General features: G+C 38.6%; 1 protein-coding gene across 4 annotated transcripts in view; it reads right to left on the bottom strand.

Annotated features, from left to right (window-relative positions):
- The window catches only part of thada (THADA armadillo repeat containing), a 367,664-nt gene that overhangs the window by 116,878 nt on the left and 232,823 nt on the right, over nucleotides 1–17,963 (bottom strand). For all 4 annotated transcript variants that reach the window (XM_060831397.1, XM_060831398.1, XM_060831401.1 and 1 more), the window contains exon 30: nucleotides 143–228. In XM_060831397.1, coding sequence (XP_060687380.1) covers nucleotides 143–228 — 86 coding nt within the window. The remainder of the gene's footprint in view (nucleotides 1–142; nucleotides 229–17,963) is intronic.

The following is a 17,963-nucleotide window of genomic DNA, read 5'->3' as shown; positions in this document are numbered from 1 at the left end:
ATTGAATGGGCTTAAAGATCCTTCAAGATCTTTTGTTAAAATACCTTAATTTGTTGAAAACATGTACAAGTCAGAACTGTTGTGATTAGTGATATATTGAAAACACTGCAATGATTTGCAATTTGATTCTATAAAATCTTACCTATTGTTTTTGACTTATCCAACTGATGACAAAGGATATTGAGAATATCAAGAAAAGTTGCTCTGGTAAGGAAACATGAGTTCTGCCTAGAAAACAATAAATCAAGAACAATCAACAACAAACTAATTACAGAATAAACATCTATTAGGTTTCAACAAAAGCAAACCATCATGCAACGAGCAAGAAAATAACAAATTGAGTTCATGATATCCACAAGAGGGAAAGGGAAGTGGACCAAAATCAACAGTGGAACATTGAATTGTATTTCAGACAGTTGGTTGAGTTGAAATGATTAAACGGTAGCAAAATCAGAACAAAAGATTTAGAAAAAGATTTACAAACTTGACTAAGAATTTTTGTTGTTATAATCAGGGGTATTTTCTTTGCATACTGCATTGCTTTTTTACGTATAGTCATATCAGTGCTTAGCCAGATCAATTCTGAAAATATGCTTACCTTTATATTTTTGTCAAGAAATGGAATACATTTAAACTAGAAGTCAGCTTTAAAAATGCTAAGTTTCATTTTTGATAGACCAGAGCAGATGTATTCAGGAAAAACCCAAGTCATTGACAAGCAACAACATATTTTTTGTTCAAGGATCAGCCAAGTATTTACAGTTGAGACTGTCCATCCTGCATTTAAAATAAAAGTCTGTCACAGCTTAGTTAGGTTATATCTCTTATCTCACTAATTAACAAAAACAAAGTGATAGATGTCAAATACTTTTCATCAATAGGTTCTAATTATTGGCAGCTATGACTTGGACTGATGCATAATGTACAAGACCTAAAAAAAAATAATGCTTACCAATGAAAACTGGGTGGTTGAGTGAGCAAGAAAAAAACCTTTCACTAAAATGCATCCAAATTGATGGGAATAAAAATTGATCTCTCATGGATGGTTAAAATACCCCCAAGTGAAATAAGTGTAGGCAGTTTCAATCTATCCCGGAGTATCAATCTCTCACTGATTGAAAACTGATAATTCAGCCATGTCATTCAGAGACCACAATGGTGGCTTGGATGGGACATAAAAAAATGGTATACTGATAAAGCGGGAACGTTGGATTTCAAACCTGTTGGTAGTGTTGGTGGACCTTTATTTTGTAACCAACGCCTATTACGGTGGCTTGCACAACAAGTAGTCAAATGGGTTCAAAAGCTTGAAGTATTCTATTGTCAAGTATCAATCTCTCCAATTCATAAATGTCTTTAAGTGAAATTCATTTTGGTTCATTCTACCGCTTTAAGAGTATACTGGGGGCACTATGGTGCATTGACTAATTGAAATGCATAAAATTACAACAGGGTTAGACAGACCCATGAAGAGAGGGTGACTTCCCTGGTTGGAAAATCAAGAACAACAAAATTCAGGATACAGGGTTGGTCCTTTAGGACCAAAATGAGAAAAGATTTCTTCGCTCAAAGGATAGTGAACCTGTGGAATTTCCTATCACCAAAGATTGCGGAGACCAAGTCACTGAATATATTCAAGAGAGGAAGACACAATTTTTTAGATATGAAAGACACCTAGGGATATGAAGAGAAAGTGAGAATATGGTATTGAGATAGAGAATCAGCCATGACCATATTGAATGGCAGAGCAGGCTTCTAAAGGTGAATAGCCTACTCCTGCTCCTATTTGCGACATTTCTATACCATAAACTCTGATTAATTTCACAAAAATCACACTACTTTCCTCAAGAGTTATTCTATTCCATGATGTAACCAGGGCTTCTGCCAAAGTAATTAATAGAATGGGAGAATCTGGAGCAAATTCACTCAAATTATCTTATGGAAGACTGTTCAAAACTCATGACATTTTCTTGCATTTCATCCAAGTCTGCAAGCTCTTCAAGGTACACTCATTTGTGTCTTTTCCTCATAAAGGCCACTAATCTTAAGAAGGTGATTAGTGTGCAATTTTTTTTCTTTAAGTCCAGAAAAGATATTTTATTGGTATGTGATCATGAACCAAACAATCAAAGGAAAGCTTCCCACGATGTGGGTTCCTTTTGAGAATCCAGTTCCATCACCTGTTGCATATGATACTCTCCAGTTATGTGCCAATGTTGGCTTTAGAAGTAAAGTGGAGCTGCGACCCCAAGTGGGTTTATCAGCTGAACCTTTGGCATTGTGAGCTTGGAAGTAGGAATGGCCTCTGTGGAGCTCTAACCAAGTTATAACAGCTGGAAAATTTTCATCCTATCTAACAGTTCTCACTGTGGAATTACAATAACTTTCAAGCTTCAAAATGAGATCACAGAGGGAAAAGTTTTGGGAAGCACTGAAGCAAAAGTATTGCTGAATGACAGGTGGTGGTGCACATGAAATCTTTTGGCTGTGTATTCTCTCTTCCAACAATTAGAATATTTCCAATATTTTTGTAAATGTCCGCATGAATCTAGTACTGTTAAAATATCTCTAACTACTGTCCTTTGTGGATGGATATGTGGTGCTATTTATAGTAATGTTTGTGCCTTAACTGAGTTAACTTCTCTTTGGGTGGGGGGGGTGGAATATTAGGTGAAAGGATAACATAACATACCACAGTTGCAGTCACACAGAACATTAGTGGCTTTGGCCAATTTGCAAAATAAGCCCTTTATGTGCATAAGCACTATGTGAAAGAAAGCAACAATGGATAGGAAAAGTCAATTAGAAGTGACAATACTGAATAGATCTGCTGAATTGAACTTGCATGCTAGAAAAATAATTTAGGAAAGAAAAATCAGTGGAATCTACTGTGCAATATGAGTGTGAAAACAACTTCACAGGATTATATTGCAAGTTCCATTTTAGATTCACTATATGAGTGCTATTCTTCAGTTGCATCATTTAAAGCTTCAAAGACCAATATTTTTTAAAAAAATCATTTCCATATACATATAACATACCAAGCATATTGTGTATCAGCACACTGCAACAAAGTAGTTGAGTGTACCTTTTTATCAAGATTCTCATGAGAGAGACTTGTCTACGACCTCAACTGAAATTTACATTTCTTTTGTGAAGTGAGTGTTGGAGAGTTTCTCACTATAAGGACCAGAGACTTCTCTTGCAATATTTTACCAAACCTGTGTCATTAATTGTCCATCACAGCTTTATGGAGTCTCTCACATTTGATTTCCACTCAATCTTATCAAGTCTATTCCTAGGCTAAACATGCCACTCATTGGCTGTTTCAAAATTCACTGGCAACCCTTGTGGTTGTACAATTTTTAACAGCCTGTTGCGGACGTGAACGAGCACAGTCAGTCTGGGGCTACCCTGCACAGATGCTGACATTTGCCCCAGACATGGCAGACGTGAAACTGGGGATCTTCATTTTGTGGACAGGGCACTGGAGGCCCTGTTGGACAGAGTGGTGCCAACACAGGACTTCATCTACCCCCACAACCAGTAGTGGAGGCCACAACACCATACCATGTCAGTGCCTGGACTGGTATCAGAGGCTGGTCTTCACTTCCTGTGCCAGGAACACGAGAGTAAAGACCTGCTGACAAATATGTTAACTTTTCTGGATCTGTTTGTACGCCAAACAGCAAGGTAAGCCAGCAGAAGTATGAGCATGTTATATCTAACTGAGGGGACAAAGTGCAAAAAGGCAACACAAAACAAGATGTGGAGGAGGAGCAGGTGTTGGACTGGGTGAACAAAGTGAAAAATTACAACACCAGTTTATAGTCCAACAGGTTTACTTGGAAGCACTAGCTTTCGGAGTGCTGCTCCTTCATCAGGTAGCTAGTGGGGCAAGATCATAGGACACAGAATTTATAGTAAAAGATCAAAGTGTTATAAAACTGATGTGATGTTTTGAAAAATCCTAGATTGCTGTTAAGTCTTTAATCACTTAGAATGGATTGTAGGTTTTGATAATTAATATGCAAGTCCCAGAACTTCTTTCAAGTCACAGTACTGTGATAACTTCAGGTTTTATTTTAAAAAATGATGACATCTCAGCTCAGACAATGCATTAGAAGTGTAAGGTTAGAGTCTGTCTGTATTCCAAACTTGAGTCAGATCGGTTCTATTTCCAAAATATGACTTTATTAAATGTCACTCTACTACCAACCTTCCTCCGACTCAAAAAAAATCCATTGACATTACACTCCATTTTCTGCAGTACTGCCAACTTTGCATCCACGTTGCTAATGTCCCTTTTATATCATATGCTAGAACCTTTTTCACAAGTCTCTTATTTTGCACTGTATCAAATGCCTACTGGAAATCCATTTATATCACATCACCAACATTACCCTCAGGGGGAGGATAATTTTAATATGTTAAGACTGGATCTGACCAAAGTGGACTGGAAGCAGCTACTTGCAGGAAAACATTCATCAGAATATTTGGATTCATTCAAAAAGGAAACAATGAGAATGTTAGGCTAACATGTTGCATGTAAAAGTGAAGAGAAACACTATCAAGTCCAGAGAACCCTGGATTTGGAGAAATGTACCGGATTGGATATGGGAAAAGGGAACCTTGTGGTAGATACTGAGGGTTCAAAATATCAGAAGTCCTCGAAGGGTATAGAAAAAAGCATGGTATACTTAAACAAAAATTAGGAAAAAGACAAGAAAACATACAAAATAATGGCAGTTAAAATAGAGCAAAATTTGAAGGCATTTTAGCAATATATTTGGGGCAAGAGGGTAACCAGGGTAAGAGCAGGGCCCTTTAGGGACAGAAGTGTGTGGAGTTGGAATACATACATAAGAGTTTGAATGATTACTTTGCATCGATTTTTGTCTTAGAGATGGTTGATATAGGAATTAAATTAGGTGGGGGGACTGTGATATTCGTGAACAAATTACAGGTTAGGGAAGAGGAGTTACCCATTTGAAAGAGTTTAAAATGAATAAGTTGCCAGGCTCAGATGGGATGTATCCCAAACTGTAGTAGGAGACAAGGAAGGAGATTGCAGGGGCCTTGACATTAATTTTGAAAATCTCTCTGGCCACAGGAAAGGTGCCAGAACACTGGAGGACAGCTAATGAAGTAATATAATTTAAGAAGATTGTTAAGGATAAACAGGATAACTATAGATCAGTGACTCTAAAATCAGTGGTAGGGAAACTAACGGGAAAAAAAGGAACAAAATTAATGTGTATTTGGGAAGGGAAGGATAGTGAGCATGGGGATTCATCAAGGGGAGATCATGTCTTACAGGTTTGACTGAGTTTTTTGAGGTGGTTACCAAGTGTGTCAATGAGGATGGTGCAGTTGGATTTCAGTAAGGCTTTTCACAAGGTGTTGAATGGGAGACTGGTCAAAAAGGTAAGAATCATGGGTTCTAGGACAATTTGGAAAATTGGATCTATAATTGGCTTAGTTCAGGAGACAAAGGGTGATGGTTGAAGGCTGTTTTTGTGTCTAGAAGCCTGTGGCCAGTGGAGTACTGCATGATGTGGTGCAGGTTCCCTTTGTGTCTGGAGTGTACATGAATGATTTAATCACAAATCTGGGAGGTTTGGTCAGTAAGTTTACAGATGAAACTAAAATTGACCATGTGGTAAATAGTGAGGATGAAAGCCTTGAAGTATAGGATGATATAGACAGGATGGTCAGATGAGCAGAATAATGGCAAATGAAAATTAATCCACATAAGTGTAAGGTGATACATTCCGGGAGGACTAAAAATCATGACAATATACGATAAATGGTAGGACCCTTGTAAGTACAGACATACTTTGCTGTGCATGTCCACAGGTCATGACAGGATGGGTGGATAAGATAGTTACAAAGGTATATGGGATACTTGCCTTTATTAGTCAAGGCACTGAAGATAAGAGCAAGGATGTTATGATAGAGCTGTAAAAGATATTAGTTAGGTCAAATCTGGACTATTCTATGTTTTTCTCATCATCACAATACAGGAAGGATGTGATTACACTAGAGAGGACATAGAGGAGACACATCAGGATTTTGCCTGGGCTGCAGTGTTTCAGCTACATAGAGAGACTAGATAGGCTAGTGTACTTTCCTCAAAGCACAAAAGCTCAAGAATGGATTTGATTGAGGTGTACAAACTTACGATGAGCATAGATAGGAAGAATCCATTCCCCTTGGTTGAGGGGTTAACAACCAGGATGCAGGAGGTTAAAAGGGAATTTTTTTTAAGGTAAAGTTAAAGTTGTCAGTCTCAGGGGACCACAGGATTGCTCTCTCATTAAAGAGACAGACAACAGGTGGTGGTTTAATCTTAGGATCAGCAAGGGAAGTTGAGAAACAGAGACTTTCATGGTAGCCTCGGCTGGTGCTGGAATTCAATTCACTGCTTTGGCATCACTCTACTCACAAACCAGCTGCCCAGACAACAGACCTAAGGAAGAATCTTTTCATCTACAGGGTGTCAGTATTCACTGTGTGAAACGGTGGTAGAGGCAGGGACCAGCGCACTATTTAAAAAGGATTGAAATTACCACTTGAAATGCCTAAGTATATGGGCTCATGGCTAGAAAGTTGAACTAGAGTAGACAGGTGCTTGATGGGCCTTTTTACATGCTGTAAAAATCAACGGCTCTAAAATTTCATAGCACCATCTATGAAATAGTGCTATCTATAAAGAGGGGAAATCTTATCTATAAATGGTGAAATCTATAAAGAGGGGAAATGCAGAGAAACCTGCTGGGCTGAATGCTTATCATGGGTTTTGCCAGCTGTGGTTAAATGCTGATTGTGGCAAGATGAGGCTCTTAAATAAGATGTAATTTCCAATTTAAGGGCCTCGCTGGTGGGCAGTCTGCTTAACACTATCCACGCTGTTGACGTAATGTTGAAGAGGCAGGAGCGGGCAAGAAGGTTGCAGGTAGGCTGCCCCTTGGATTTAAGGAGAGTCTCCTCCCACCCTCCCAACCCCCATCAACCTTCAAACCTGCCAGCTGTGAATTAAATCCAGTCCTATACCTACTGTGTCTCATCCCTTAATTCACAAACAGCCCGAGATCGAAGAGTTTTCCTACACAATAGGCAGAAGTACCCAGTCAAATTGAAACATCACTAGATTTGTATCTTAACCTCACTTTATTCGGGTCCTCTTAAAAAGACAGAACTTAAAACATTACATTTCCATTGCTATTACATATTGCATTGCTGGGTGCCAATTGTACTTCACCTCCCCACAAAGGCTATAGTCTAGCTGATGAACCATCTTCTTGGTGACAGACTAAGACATTTGGACAGGGCAAATGAAAGGGGAAGGGTTTCAATGACTCATTAAATTTAATCTCTCATTAATCCTTTCCCAAACTGCTGTAATTGGGCATAGTTGCAGTTGTAGGCAAGGTTTCCTCTTCAAAAAATTCTTCAAAAGATACATTGATCTCAAGCTCTCTTTGATTCCCCGACTCTGCATTGTCATCAGCACTGTCAGTAGTAGTACCTGTCAATCTTTCTGTGCTTCCATTCTTCTTAACAGCAGAATCAAGAGCAAGGAAACAAAATACAATTTGGTTCAAATACCAAGCACACTTTCATTAACAGAGTTTCTAGTACATCAGAAATTCTGGACTCCAGACCACATAAGTGCCTTGATCAGGAAAATGAGCACAAGAGCTCAATGCAAGAGACGAAAGAAAACCAATAGCATTTCACATTAAGGCAGCATTTGACTGATCATGACACCAAAGTACTAAACAAAATTCAAGTTAATGGGAACATCGCCCAGAATCTGCAGTCATAACTGATGCATGCAAAAGCAGCTGCAGTTGTGGCTGTCAAAGGTCAATCATTACAATCTTAGGATATCAATTCAATAGTCTCTCAGGACATGGTCTTTGGTTTCACCATCTTCAACTCCATCATCAAATATCCCAATCATAGGTCACAAGAGCAGCACTACTTTAGAACAAAGGCGAAGGAACTGCAGAATAGTTCCAGTGCAAGTGGGAGTATACATTTAATGGTAAGGTCCCAAAGCATATAGATGAAGACTTACTTAGAGACTCAAACCATCATTGCCTAAAGGACAATAATTTCTGCAAATTATTGAAGATATTTAGGAGCAGAGGTTAAAACTGTGTAACTTTGTACAATAAGAAATTACATTCCAATTTACAAAATACATAGATCTTGATGTTGTCACATATATAGAGAAATTTGAGATACTGGGACTGTTTCTGTAAAGAAGAGATGGATAAGGAAAAGAAAAGATGATTTTTAAAATTATGAACATTCTGATTAAATGAACAGGAAGAAGTCAGTCAGATCAGTGATATGTTCGATTTCTCCAGTTTGGAGACATTGCTTTTACAGATGGTTGTTGGAATATTGATGGTTATCGGTGAGACCAACACATCTTCAAAGACAAAAGTGGACAAACATTTGAAGCAGAGGAAAACACAAGGCCACTGGGAGATTGGGCAGGACTATTAATTTCCTACTGCTATATTAAAGAGCCAGCACAAACATGATGGGAAAAATTACCTCTTTCTATTTGAAATCTTTTGTGGTTCTGAGATAGCAGAATTGTCTGGGTCAGAGTTCTGGAGAAAATCTTTGGGCATTAACTCTAGATAAGTTCATAAGATATAGGAGCAGAATTAGGCCATTCTGTCCATCGAATCTGCTCTATCATTCGATCATGGCTGATATACTCATCTCCATTTTCCTGTCTTCTCTCCATATCCCTTCAATTTATTACAAATTAAAAATCTGTCTAACTCCTCCTTAAATTTACTCATTGTCCCAGCATCCACCGTACTTTGGGACAGTGAATTCCACAGATTCAGAACCCTTTTTTCTCCTCAACTCTGTTTTAACTTTGCTATGCCCTATCCTAAGATTATGACCTTTCTTCCTAGAATGCCCCACAAAAGGAGCTCCATGTCTATTTTATCCACTCCACGTCTATTTTATCCACATCTTTTGTCATCTTGAATACCTCAATTTGATCTACCTCATTCTTCCAATGTATCGGCCTAATGTATTTAATTTCTCTTCAAATAACAAACCCCTCATCTCCAGGATCAATCTAGTGAACCTCCTCTGAACTGCCTCCAATATCACTACATCTTTCTTCAAAAAAAGGGGACCAAAACTATTGGTCTCACCAATACCTTGTACAGTTGCAACAATACGTCCTTAACTTTATAAAAACCAATATTCCATTCACTTTATTATCTGCTGTACCTGCATGCTAGTTTTCTGTGACTCATGAACTAGTACACCTAGATCTCTCTGCACCAGAACAGCCCAAAGTCTCTCCCCATTAAGATAATAGGTCGCCTTTCAATTTTTTTGATCCAAATGCATGACCTTGTTAACTCCATCTGCCACATTTTGGCCCACCCTTCTAACCTACCTAAATCCATTTAAGGTTCTTATTTCCTCACTGCAATTTACCATCTGCCCATTTTTGAGTTGTCTGCAAATTTGGCTATAGATCATTCTATTCTTGTATCCAAGTCATTAATTTAGAATGTAAATAGCTGGGATCTAAGGACCGAACCCTGTGGCACCCCACTAGATACATCTTGTCATCCAGAAAAAAATAAATCCAAACTCTGCTTTCTGTCCCTCACCCAGTCATCTATCTAAGTTAATAAATTACCCCTCATCCAATATGATCCAACCTTGTGAATTAACTATTTTTGTGGCACCTTATCAAATGCCTGCTGGAAGTCCAGATAAATTACATCTACAGAATCCCCATTATTCACTTTGCTTTTTATTTCTTCAAAAGAACTCTAGCAAATTAGTCAAACATGATTTCCCTTCATAAAACCATGCTGACTCTGATGGATAGCATTTTAGCTTTCTAAATGTCCTGATATTGCTTCCTTGATAATTGATTCTAATACTTTCCCAACAATAGATGTTAAACTAATTGGCTTGTAATTTCCCACATTTTATCTCCATCCCTTTTTGAATAAAGGCTCTATATTAACCACTTTCCAATCCATTGGAACATTTCGATGTCCAGGAAATTTTGGAACATTGTAACCAATAGATCCACTATCTCCGCTGCCAGTTCCTTTAAACCCCAGGATATAGGTTCATCAGGCCCAGGAAACGTGTCCGTTCTCAATTCTAATAGTTTGCTTAGTACTTTTTCCATGCTGATGTTGACTGTTCTAAGTTCTACCTTATCTATTGCCTCTAGCTTGTCCGTTCTAATAGGAATGATAATATTGTCCTCAATCTATGATAACTGAGGCCAAATATTGAGTCAGCATCTCTGCCATCTCAGTGTTCTCCATCCTTCTCAGATGGATAAATATTCCAGAAATGTGTTTAATTACTTTAAAAATGAAAGAATATTAATGCCTCAGGAAATTACACAGAAAAGTTAAGGTTATAAAAAGAATGTGTTAAAAGGACTTCTTCACAATTGGTATTTCTATTTTTATAACCATACTTTGATCTTCCTATTGATAATATTCAGAAAATTGTGAGATGTAGCATGGATTTAGGAATCTTTGAATGGTAAATTCAAAAGGTCTTATTCAGGCCCCTTCCATTCAAACTTCATACCATCATTAACCTTCAAACTTACTCATTCTACATTCCAACTCATGGCTCTTCCATTCTTTCACCAATCAAAACACTTCACACAGAACCAGGGAGCCATATAGTAACACACGGATATTGGAATTGTTCATAAAAATAAAAATACATTCACAAATCTTGTTTCCAAAACAAGTTCTTCTAACTCTTTAAAAGCATGTGAAAGACCATTAAAATATCAAAACTAGAAGTTTCAAACGCTTCACATCTTTTAATCCTTTGCAAATGAGCACTGCATCATTGATAAAAGAAACCACATAAAGAACAATTTATTACATAACCATTTCAAGTTATCAATCAAGCAAAGTTAACAATTCTCGCTAACTGTTAAAACCGAACTACATGCTAAGATAATTATTTTACAACTCTGGCATCTTAGTCAAGCATTCATAATGAGGACAAATGTAGAAACTCTCTCTGGAATGGTGCTGCTGCCTGGGTAGAAAACATCCAAGCCTCAAGTTGTACATTTACTAATCGAGCCTAAATATTATAGTTACAGAATTGGTGGTGGGTTGCTGATTATTTAATAAAGTTTACACTTTGGACTAAGTTTTGTTTGTCTCGGTTAAAAATATTTGATATATTTTCTCTCCACATGTACATTTGATCAGGTGAAATAACATTTTTCTCAATTTCTTACTGCAGTATTATCTTGCATTGTGCAAATTTTTTTTCTTATTCAACAAATGCAACAGATTTAAACAGAGAAAGTATAGCTTGGCACATCTAATGAAATAATTCCCAAGTTCCCTTAGAAAATGAATGGCACTGGGTTTAATCTTTCATAAGATAGGCCAGGATAGAACAATTGTATGAATTATATTTCATTGTATAATGGAGTTTGATAACATGAATTCACGATCCAAAAATAATATACAAAAATGCCAAAGTTTACAAGCGATAGGAGACAGATGGTTCATATAGTTTTCCAACAAATTACTTGCACTTGCATTGAACTGAAGTTGAATCTGCGCAGATAGTAAAATGGCACCAGGGTCACATTTGAACTTTCTGGCACACTCTACTGCACTAAACACATTTTTACTTGCATTCTGATTGAGAATAAGCTTTGATCCAGAACAGGAAGCTTAAAAGGTCAGGATGACATTTTTTTAAAAATATGATGCCGTGTAAGAATTTGTCGAGTTGCATATTTGCAACCTTTGCAATTGGTTTCAAAATATTACTGACTTTACAATTAAGTAGGATCCCAATTATAAGTATCAGTTTGGGGGTTGTCAAGTTCTGCTTCACGAAACTAAAAATGTTATTACTTGCTATGCATTAAAATAAACTTGAATTTAGAAGCGAAACAGTTTGCATTTTAACCATACTTCAGTTTTACAATGCTCAAATTGCTTATCTGAACTCAGCAAATAAGACAGAAAGTTGTTTCTGTATTTTTATACATTTAATTTTACACATTTTATTTTCTCCCTTCAGCATAACAGGCTCATTACGATCAGAAAAAGTCTCTGAAGTAATATAACTTTTCAGAGAAAATCAATAGTCAACTGGAAATTATTATTAAAATTGATGGACAATTTGTTCACTAGCGATCAAGTAAAATTTTACACTAATTTAACATCACTTAAACATTTTCACTGTGTTCATGAAGCACACTCTTATGGACCAGCCTTTATGTTCCAGAGAGTATATGATTGTATCTGTGTCGATCTGTATCACATTCAGACCCATTCCAAACCAGACGTTTATCCAGCTTCATTTAAAAGCATAAATGTGGGAGCGTTATCACATCTAATTACATTTCAGTACTTGGTTTGATCTAATGCAGTAGCAACAGCCTAGTGGTATTATAGCTGGACTGTTAATTTAGAAAATAGGTAATGTTCGAGGGACCGCTGTGTAATGGAAGGAAACTGCCATTCTTACCTGGTCTGGACTACATGTGACTAGAGCAATGTGACTGACTCTTAACAATTAAGAATGGGCATAAATGCTGGCCTAGCAGTGACACCCTCATCCTGTGAATGAATAACTAAAAAAAAATCAGCTGATGAAGGTTCCTTTCATTAGCATGCAGTTAATGGAGAGGAAAGCCAACACAACTCATAATACAGCTGTCAGTCAGTTAACATCCTCAGAAACCACGAGAATAACAATAAATGTGCATAAGTCAGATTGAACACAGAAGTGAAAACTGAAAGAACTGCAGATGCTGGAAATCAGAAATAAAAACACAAATTGCTGGAAAAGCTCAGCAGGTCTCACAGCATCTGTGGAGAGAAATCAGAATTAACGTTTTAGGTTGAGTCACCTCTCCTCAGAACTGCAAAGTTTCTGCAAAGTGCATAATGCTTCTCAGATTCCTTCAATGGTCGCCACAATCACCCAAAATGATTAATTCCACATGACAGCAAGAAATGGCTGAACGATCCAAATACAGCAAAGGCAGAGCTAAGTTAATCGTTGTTTTAAGTGTGTCCAACAGAAAAGCGGTAGTAGTGATCAGAGTGGGTTCTATCTTGATTATATGTTTTTGGAGATATGTCTCTTGATTAAACTTAAAATATAAGCCATAACTATTAATTTAACCTGGGGCAGTGTTTTGTAGAGGGATAGAGTTATTTTCTGGGTCTGTAGATTGTGAAGGAGCAAAAATGGCCTTTAGTACAGTGACATGTACTTCTTGTCAGATGTGGGAGTTTAAAGAGAGTTTAAGGGTTATTGCGGATTATATCTGCCATAAATACGGTTGGATGCAAACCTTATCAGATCGATTGGATCGGTTGGAGAGACAGTTAGAAGCAATGAGGAGTTTCCAACAGCAACAGTATGTGGTGGATGGCAGTTAAGGAAGGGGGGAAAGTCTCCGATACAGTCACATAGATGGGTTAACTCCAGGAAAGGTAAGAGAGGTAGGCACCAGTGCAGGAGTCTTTTGTGGATATACCCATTTCAAACAAGTATGCTGTTTTGGAAAATGTAGGGCTGATGGATTATCAGGGGAATGAACAGCCAAGTTTCTGGAATTGAGACTGGCTCTAATGCAACGAGGGGTACGTCGGCTTCTGAGAGATCAATTGTGTTATGGGATTCTGTAGTCCGAGATACAGACAGACATTTCTGTGGCCAGCAGTTTAAAATCAGAGTGATGTGTTGCTTCCCTGGTGCGAGGATCAAGGATGTCTCAGAGAGGCTGCAGAATGATCTCATGGGGGAAAAGGGGCCAGCAAGAGGTCATTGTCCACATTGGAACCAACGACATAGGAAGGGAAAAGGTTGAGATTCTGAAGGGAGATTAGAGAGAGTTAGGCAGAAATTTAAAAAAAGGAGGTCCTCGAGAGTAGTAATGTCTGGATTACTCCCAGTGTTACGAGCTAGTTAGGGCAGGAATAGGAAGATTGAGCAGATGAGTGCATGGTTGAGGAGCTGGTATATGGGAGAAGGATTCACATTTTTGGATCATTGAAATCTCTTTTAAGGTAGAAGTGACCCGTACAAGAAGAATGGATTGCACCTAAATTGGAAAGGGACTAATATACTGGCAGGGAAATTTGTTAGAGCTGCTCGGGAGGATTTAAACTAGTAAGGTGGTGGTGGTGGGGGGTGGGGTTTGGGACCCAGGGAGATAGTGAGGAAAGAGATCAATCTGAGACTGGTAATGTTGAGAACAGAAGCGAGTCAAACAGTCAGGGCAAGCAGGGACAAGGGAGGACTAATAAATGAAACTGCATTTACTTCAATGCATGGGGCCTAACAGGGGAGGCAGATGAACTCAGAGCACGGTTAGGAACATGGGACTGGGATATCATAGCAATTACAGGAACATGGCTCAGGGATGGACAGGACTGGCAGCTTAATGTTCCAGGATACAAATGCTACAAGAAGGATAGAAAAGGAGGCGAGAGAGGTGTGTGTGTGTGTGTGTGTGTGTGTGTGTGTGTGTGTGTGTGTGTGTGTGTGTGTGTGTGTGGCATTTTTGAGAAGGGATAACAGTACAGCTGTGTTGAGGGAGAATATTTGCGGAAATACATCCAGGGAAGTTATTTTGGGTGGTACTGAGAAATAAGAAAGGGATGATCACATTATTGGGATTGTATTAGACACCCCCTAACAGTCAGAGGGAAATTAAGAAACAAACTTGTAAGGAGATCTCAGCTATCTGTAAGAATAATAGGGTGGTTATGGGAGGGGATTTTAACTTTCCAAACATAGGCTGGGACTGCCATAGTGTTAAGGGTTTAGATGGAGAGGAATTTCTTGCGTACAAGACAATTTTCTGATTCAGTATGTGGATGTACCTATTAGAGAAGGGGCAAAACTTGACTTACTCTTGGGAAATAAGGCAGGGCAGATGACTGAGGTGTCAGTGGGGGAGCACTTTGGAGCCAGCAAACATAATTCTATTAGATTTAAAATAGTGATGGAAAAGGATAGACCAGTTCTAAACTGGAAAAAGACCAATTTTGACGGTATTAGGCAAGAAATTTCCAAAGCTGATTGGGGGGGGGGGGGGGGGGGGGGGGGGGGTGGGGGCAGATGTTCACAGGTGAAGGGACAGCTGGAAAATGGGAATCCTTCAGAAATGAGATAATGAGAATCCAGACAAAGTATATTCCTGTTGAGGTGAAAGGAAAGACTGGTAGGTATAAGGAACGCTGGATGACTAAAGAAATTGAGGGTTTGGTTAAGAAAAAGAAAGCAGCATATGTAAGGTCTAGGCAGGATAGATCGAGTGAATCCTTCGAAGAGTATAAAGGCAGTAGGAGTATACTTAAGAGGAAAATCAGGAGGGCAAAAAGGGACATGAGATACATTTGCAAATAGAATTAAGGAGATTCCAAAGGGTTTTACAAATACATTAAGGACAGAAGGGTATCGAGGAAGAGAATAGGGTCCTCAAAGATCAGCAAGGCGGCCTTTGAGTGGAACCGCAGAAAATGGGGGAGATACTAAATGAATATTTTGCATCAGTATTTGCTGTGGAAAAGGATATGGAAGATATAGACTGTAGGGAAATAGATGGTGACGTCTTGCAAAATGTCCAGGTTACAGAGAAGGAAGTGCTGGATGTCTTGAAACGGGTAAAGTTGGATAAATCCCCAGGACATGATCAGGTGTACCCTAGAACTCTGTGGAAAGCTAGAGAAGTGATTGCTGGGCTTCTTGCTGAGATAATTTGTATCATTGATAGTCACAGGCGAGGTGTCGGAAGACTGGAGGTTGGCTAATGTGGTGCCACTGTTTAAAAAGGGTGGTAAGGACAAGCCAGGGAATTATAGACCAGTGAGCCTGACCTCAGTGGTGGGCAAGTTGTTGGAGGGAATCCTGAGGGACAGGATGAACATGTATGGAAAGGCAAAGACTGATTATGGATAGTCAATGCGGCTTTGTGCATGGGAAATCATATCTCACAAACTTGATTGAGTTTTTTGAAGAAGTAACAAAGACAATTGATGAGGGCAGAGCGATAGATGTGATCTATATGGACTTCAGTAAGGCGTTCAACAAGGTTCCCCATGGGAGACTGATCAGCAAGGTTAGATCTCATGGAATACAGGGAGAACTAGCCACTTGGATACAGAACTGGCTCAAAAGGTAGAAGACATAGAATGTTTTTTAGACTGGAGGCCTGTGACCAGTGGAGTGCCACAAGGATCGGTGCTGGGTTCTCTACTTTTTGTCATTTACATAAATGATTTGGACGTGAGCATAAGAGGTACAATTAGTAAATGTGCAGATGACACCAAAATTGGAGGTGTAGTGGACAGCGAAGAGGGTTACCTCAGATTACAACAGGATCTTGACCAGATGGGCCAATGTGCTGAGAAGTGGCAGATGAAGTTTAATTCAGATAAATGCAAGGTGCTGCATTTTGGGACCTTGGAGTGCAGGTTCATAGCTCCTTGAAAGAGAAGTCGCAGATAGACAGGATAGTGAAGGTGGCATTTGGTATGCTTTCTTTTATTGATCAGAGTAATCAGTATAGGAGTTGGGACGTCATGTCGTGGCTATACAGGACATTGGTTAGGCCACTGTTGGAATACTGCGTGCAATTCTGCTCTCCTTCCTATTGGAAAGATGTTGTGAAACTTGAAAGAGTTCAGAAAAGGTTTACAAGGATATTGCCAGGGTTGGAGGATTTGGGAGAGGCTGAACAAGCTGGGGCTTTTTCCCTGGAGCATCAGGGGCTGAGGGGTGATCTTATAGAGGTTTACAAAATTATGAGGGGCATGAATAGGGTAAATAGGCAAAGTCTTTTCCCTGGGGTCGGGGAGTCCAGAACTAGAGGACATAGGTTTAGGGTGAGAGGGGAAAGATATAAAAGAGACCTAAGGGGCAACTTTTTCACAAAGGGTGGTGCGGGTATAGAATGAGCTGCCAGAGGAAGTGGTGGAGGCAGATACAATTGCAACATTTAAGAGGTATTTGAATGGGGATATGAATAGGAAAGGTTTGGAGGGATATGGGCCGGGTGGATTAGATTGGGTTGAGATATCTGGTCGGTATGGATGGGTTGGACCAAAGGGTCTGTTTCCATGCTGTACATCTCTTTGACTCCATGGACTTGCAGTGACAAGTTATAGTGTACTATGCTGGAATTGCAGTCTCTTGCCCTTGTGTTGTATTCAGGATGCATTTGAGATGTTCGCTTGTTGCACTGGTTTTCTACAGTCATTCGTGTGTAACTGTTAGATGACTGGGTAATCATGTGACAGACACTCTTCCACAATTGATAGTATTTTACTGTTGTTACACGTATTATCAAAATCTTCCTAGATTCAGACTTACATCAAATCCTGAAACCACTGCTAATTATAGGAATTCTATATTTGTAATTTTCAGAATTTTAAGAGGACTGAATCTTTTTTACAAATTCTTTTTTGCATTTGACTCATGCTCACTTCACTTGTCCCATCAACAAAAACATGGAGATCACAGTATCTTGGCATAAGCCAAAAATTAAGTTAACAATGTAAATGAAAGCATTGGCATTGAATAGCTAGAAAAAAAAGTACACATCTGTGTAATAGAAGGGACTACGAAAAGATGCATAATGTAAATAGTAAAATGTAGTAAAATCCAACGTAAATGTGGTGAAAAGATGTATGCTGTGGCAAATCAGCAAATCACCCCTTTGGAAAATTAAGTTGCTTGGGTCAAAATCAAACAATAGCATGCAGCAATAATTTAAGTTTAGCTGAGTCAAATGTGAACTTTTTGCATAATTATATTCCAATTATCTCACTCAGAAAAACTTTTCTTTTAAGCTATTTATTTTTAAACAGATTTTTCTCAAGAAAATTGTTTTTAGTTTTTTTAAAAATGTGGATGGATTA

The sequence above is a fragment of the Hemiscyllium ocellatum genome, chromosome 10, assembly GCF_020745735.1.
Source record: "Hemiscyllium ocellatum isolate sHemOce1 chromosome 10, sHemOce1.pat.X.cur, whole genome shotgun sequence".
Lineage (NCBI taxonomy): Eukaryota > Metazoa > Chordata > Chondrichthyes > Orectolobiformes > Hemiscylliidae > Hemiscyllium > Hemiscyllium ocellatum.
The sequence above is the reverse complement of the archived record's forward strand: the minus strand, read 5'-3'. Positions and strand labels throughout refer to the sequence as shown.